General features: G+C 38.0%; 1 protein-coding gene across 2 annotated transcripts in view; it reads right to left on the bottom strand.

The window, feature by feature from the left end:
* Positions 1-2,583: 2,583 nt before the first annotated feature.
* eif2s1b (eukaryotic translation initiation factor 2, subunit 1 alpha b) overlaps positions 2,584-6,000 on the bottom strand; it is a 28,509-nt gene continuing 25,092 nt past the window's right edge. For both annotated transcript variants that reach the window (XM_060828889.1, XM_060828888.1), the window contains 2 exons: positions 4,211-4,354; positions 2,584-3,197 (listed from right to left, as the gene is read on the bottom strand). In XM_060828889.1, the coding sequence (XP_060684872.1) occupies positions 3,072-3,197; positions 4,211-4,354 (270 nt within the window). In that variant the 3' untranslated portion in view covers positions 2,584-3,071. The remainder of the gene's footprint in view (positions 3,198-4,210; positions 4,355-6,000) is intronic.

Genomic DNA, 6,000 nt, shown 5'->3' with positions numbered 1-6,000 from the left:
CTACTTTTCCATTTTGGTAGCTTCACCATCTTGTCACCTCATTTTTATGTATGCCAGGGGCTACTCCTAGCATGCCCTCCTACACTCTGCCTTGAATTCAGTTGGATTCCCTGGCTTTACGGCAACGGATGAGTGAGGGTTACGCCAAGCCACGAGAGTGTAGATTGTGATGGTGTATAATTCTGCTGTTGATGACCCACAGTATCTCATGGATGCCCAGTCTTGAATAGCTATATCTGTTCCAAGGCTATCCCATTTAGCATTTTAGGACAATGGATAGTGGTTATGATAGCCTAGCATTTCTAAAAAAAAACAGATTTCATGGAAGTCAACTTTCACCATATCATGATTCAAACTCATGTCCAGTGCAACAATCACTTCACTTTCACCTCCTAAACTCTTCATTTCAACCCCTCATTGACCAGCAAAGTAGAGAGGGTGCAGTACCTTCAATAAGTCTCAAGATATGCACGTGTCAAGCAATCTCAATCTTCCAACAAATCTTTCTATCTGAACAGATGAGTCACGCAAGCTCTGCATTTTAAACAGCAGTTTACGTGACTCTGACAGCTGCAATTCAGTGGTGCTATTCTTGCTGATTTGGTTAGTTGTTGCAATACAATATTATCATGGTATTACAATAAAAAGTTATTTGCACCTAAATTGATATTTAACTTTTTTTTTTAAGCATGAGCATTTATGATCCTCATATAACTTCTGTATGCAGAGGTTGTTCTGTAGCCTAAAGCATTGCCCATTCCTGGTGTAAATTTAAACTATATCATAATTCTTATAACATTATATAGTTCAAATCAAAGCCAACACAAATAACGGTGTACTTAAGTTTGACATCACCTCCCACAATGTGTTAAACATTTTTCAGTAACCATTGTTAACACCAAAATATATAAAAGCTCAATTGAAACTATTTTCACCCTGGTTCAGTTCAGAAAACCACTGCTAGCAAAGATATCAATGAATGCAATTCCCATAGTTAGGGAGTCAGGTTGGCAGTTGGAATTTTATATCTATTTAATACTTGGTGTTTAACAAATGCACTACTGTAACTGTAGACATTTGGAAATGAATAGTGACAGTAAAATTTTGTTTTGTGAATAGGTGGTTTAGCAGCTGAATTCACCCCCAGTATTTTGGACATGGAGAGACATTACAGCCTCACCTGTCACAAGTTGGCCAATCACAAGAGTGGACAAATGTAGCAGGCTGGAGATCTCTAATCCAGCCAGTACGGTCAAGCCTCAAATATATGAAATGGTTATGAAATGCCAGTCAATGACGATCCCCAACAACAGAATGTAAGACTCTTTTGGTGTAGTGGTAGTATTCCTATCTTTGAGCCAGGAGGCCTAGATTTGAGTCCCACCTGTTCCAGATGAGAGCAATAAACTCTGAACAGGCTGATTAGAAAATAGTTTTTCTGTAACAATTGCCTGTGGATATTTGATGGCATCATCACTAAAGAATCCTCCTCGACCAACATTCTTGGGTTTACCATTGACGAAAACTGAACTAGATCAGCTGTAGAAATATGGCAGGCACAAGAGCAGATCAGAGGCTACAAATGCTGCAAGTCTGTCCATCCTGTATAAGGCACATTTCAGGAATATAATGTAATCCTGTCCACTTGCCTGGTAGTTCCAACACACAGGAAGCTCAACACCATCTATGACAAAGTAGTTAACTTATTTGGCTCCCTCGTTATTACCACCACAGTGGTAGTGTGCACAAGATGCATGACAGTAACTCACAAAGATACCTCTGAAAGCATCTTCCAAACTTCCAACTTCTATTACCTTGAAGGACAAGGGCAACAGATGCATTCCTTCACTGTTGCAGTGTCAACACCCTGAACTCCCTTCCTAACAGCACGAGTGCCACTATATTCCACAGGCAGCAGCAATTCAAGGCAGTAGCTCATTGTCATCTTCTCCAGGATAATTAGGGATGGCAAATAAATGCTGGCTTGGCTGGTGTTGCCCATATCCCGTAAGCAAATATGCGTAATATATAACATTGTGATATGTTATTGCTCAATATCTTGCAACTTCACTTTCGGTTGTGAGTTACACTTCAAACATTTGGGATTCCTCAAGTACAACAGGTAATAAATTTGGCTGATGTTTTGTAGAATGAGGACAAATTGGTGCTGTGCACAATGACAACTTCACCTGCAACTGTGTGACCATCTTCTGACCAAGGACAGAATTAACTAAATCCCAACCAATGAGAACAACCTTCCTAAAATTCAGGAAGCAATGCCAATTAGCAATTCTACACAAGCTCCCTCTCAAAATGAAAAATATTTATAAATGAGTGATTTGGACTTGCAATCAAAATTTCAATCAATCAATAACTGTCAAATAAAAAGCAGGTTCAACTGCAGAAGCAGCAGGAAATAGATTAAAACTATTTAATTTTTTGCATCTACTTGAGCTTCAAACTTTAAAAGTGCAACAAGCTGTAAACTTGCGATGATACCTACCATGACTTGCCTTGCAGTGTGCAAATATAATGCATCTGATGGTACATGAGAAAAAAAATGTTGAGAGTCTCGAAGATCACTTCATTTTACCAATGTTTATTTTTTTTTGTTAAATGTTTTGAATACAATCTTGCTCAAAAAGCTTTTTTCTCATTCCCACAGAACCAATTCTTGCAGAACTCCAGGATGATTATTTAGCAATTTCCAAGTGTTTTTCTGGGTGTGGAGGAGGGGTGGGGATGATGTTGGTGGTGTTAGTGGTTGTTATAGCTTATAGTCCAAAAATGTTGACTACGTTTGCGACATTCTCTGTTCCAGTTGTGAAATAAAGATAGCAGGAAAATTTCCAAATCACAAACTATGGAAACTGCGTGAAATATTTTCTATTTGAAACTGAAGAAAAATAAAAGTATCAGAACAATTACCAATTACAAGCTATGTAAATGAAAAAAATCAAATACTTTTGCATGAAGTCTTTTGGATACGTCCAATACTGATAACTTTGGGGTCTGTGTTATGAATGGAGTTTTGTTTTTCCCTCATCAAACGCCTCGTGGCTAGCAGTTAATTACTCCTCAGTTTTTGCTTCCATTTCATCGGCATCATCATCTCCATCAACCTCGGCATTTTCCCGCTCCAGTCGCTCAAGTTGTCTTGCCAGTTCAGTCTCATCAGTATCTGTAACCACCTTAGGCTACGAAGATCAGAGAAAAATGAACAATGTGTGAAAATTGTGAAAGCACTTGATACAGATTACAAGTTTGGAAAGCAATGTTAATAGAAAATTAAGGCTTTTGCATCTCTCAGCTGTTTTTAACTGCTCAACCAAATGAGAAGTTAAGAGTTACCACATTGCTGTGGGTTTGGAGTTACATGTAGGCTAGACTGGGTAGGGATAACAGATTTCCTTCTTCCAAAAAAAAAAGGACATTAGTGAACAGCATTTAGCACTGGCCCCCATAGTGCCCTTACACTGTATTTAGATGCTCTCAATTCAAATTTCCCCAAATGGGATTTGAACCCAGATTATCAGAGCATCAGTCTGGGTTTCTGGACCACTGACACAATGACAACATCACACTGCTACCATCTTCCCTTAAATAAACTTGTCACTCTTATTAACAATTATGAAATGCAACAAGTTAAATGCAAAAGATTCCCATCTGCTTATCACACTACCTTTTCAATAAAATAGCTAAAAGATATAAAATTTTGAAAAGAGTTGCACTTCAATCCTGCAACTAAAGCTAAATACATGGGAGAGGAAGAGAACTCAAGCCAAACAGACCTCTTTTTTCAGTTACCTGGTGCTGTAGCTGATTTGATTCAAACCAGAATGAGAGATAGGATCAGGTCATTTTCTCTTAATAGCTTTAGGAAAGATTCCAGATTACGTTTAATACTTCTTCCAAATGAATGATTAGAACCGCAAGTGATTTGCACAAAATGCTCATGCCTATCTTCATCACCCTATTGCTTGTCTGAACTAATTTAAATTAGTTTGTAAAGCTCACATGCTTCTTCAAAAAGTATGTTCAAATCTCAACCTCTGTAGCATAGTGATGTTATTCACGAACAAAATACATAATGGCAAGGCACAGACTTGATTTTAAAGCAACATCCAAATCTTCCTGGACTTTAAGAAATTGGTATAAAGAGAATGGAAGGAATGTGTGTAGAAACAGCTTAAGGAAATACAGTACTGACCTCCATCTGGATGTTGAACACGCCCCTTTTCTCCTCAATCCGTTCTTTAATTGCAGACATGGCTTGGTTTAAAATGGAAAGGCCTTCTGTACGCTCAAGTGTTGTGGTGGTCATAACGTACCTTGGAGGAGCTATTAGATTTATCTAGAAAAGTAATTAAAAATTAAGCACTAGTGCAATTATTGGTGAATGTTCATCTTCAATCAAGTGTAGAAACAGAGACTGAAGATTTGATCAACTATCATTCTTGGTATAAAAAGGACTTCCAGAGTTTTAAATTTCACCTAAATACTTTGTGTAAAAGAAGGTTTAGCTGATACAGATCAAGCCAATCTGAAATTTTATCCAATCACTTCATGATGTGTTTTACAATACTCTTGAACCAGTTCTCCAGATAATACCAAACAAGCTACCATGTAGACGTATGCAAATTTATTAAATTTCGCACAATGTCAATAGTTTTCATTTGAACCAACTAAATCATATTATTGGATATGTATATCATTGCTCCAAATCATGTTACAATACCAATTTCTTTTCACCCAGTGGGTGATGGGGATCTGGAATGCATTGCCTGCTAGGTTAGTTAGGTAACCTAGTTAGTTGCCTGTAAGGTAACCTAACAACCTTTTTAAATAAAAACTACTTGGATGGACACTTGAAATGTTATAATATTCAAGGCTACAGGTATAGTGAGAAAAAAGGACTTGCGTAGATGGCAGTGTACTTTTGGTGGTATGGGTTCGATGAGCTAAAGGGCTCTACTGAACTGTACGATTCTATAATCAATTCAATTAATTTAATGCTTTTGCAATTACAATTTTTGTAAAAGTCCAGGAACGTGTTATGGTTTTGCTGATCTGACCATCAAGTTCTATTCCCATTACCCTGAAATAAATGGTAGAGTTTGTTACCCTTCAACAGATATTTATATAACATTCATTTTTAAAATTCCCAATAAGCTAATGGGAAATTACAATTAGGTCTTATGGTCATGTGTACTCAGGTACAGGAATGCAAGAGTGAAGTGAAAAATTGCCATTCGTGGTAACATCTTAGGTACAAAATACCAGAATTAACAAAAGGTATCACTGTAATCTAGATCCAACCAGGGTTTTGTGTGGCTGATGTGGGATTTATATCCTCATATAATGCAAATTCTCCAGACAGAAGGGCCAATATTACATTAACCTTGAATATAACTGTCATTATTTGCTGTGAACAATTTGACAGTCAGCTTCTCAAATCACATAGCCTCATATATATTGTTGCAAAGCTGATTTTATTTTATTGTTGGAAAACACAAACAACTGTACAGAAGAGTCATTTGATTGGCATAGCACACGAGGACAATAGTAAACTTCCTGCATGTTCAGGACTGAATGGAGTCGCACATAGATAGGATAGTGAAGGTGGCGTTTGGTATGCTTTCCTCTATTGGTCAGAGTATTGAGTACAGGAGTTGGGAGGTCATGTTCCAGCTGTACAGGACATTGGTTATGCCACTGTTGGAATATTGCATGCAATTCTGGTCTCCTTCCTATCGGAAAGATGTTGTCAAACCTGAAAGGGTTCAGAAAAGATTTACAAGGATGTTGCCAGGGTTGGAGGATTTGAGCTACAGGGAGAGGCTGAACAGGCTGGGGTTGTTTTCCCTGGAGTGTCAGAGGCTGAGGGGTGACCTTATAGAGGTTTATAAAGTCATGAGGGGCATGGATAGGGTAAATAGACAAAGTCTTCTCCCTGGGGTCAAGGAGTCCAGAACAAGAGGGCATAGGTTTAGAGTGAGA

This window comes from Hemiscyllium ocellatum, chromosome 8 (assembly GCF_020745735.1).
Source record: "Hemiscyllium ocellatum isolate sHemOce1 chromosome 8, sHemOce1.pat.X.cur, whole genome shotgun sequence".
Lineage (NCBI taxonomy): Eukaryota > Metazoa > Chordata > Chondrichthyes > Orectolobiformes > Hemiscylliidae > Hemiscyllium > Hemiscyllium ocellatum.
The sequence above is the reverse complement of the archived record's forward strand: the minus strand, read 5'-3'. Positions and strand labels throughout refer to the sequence as shown.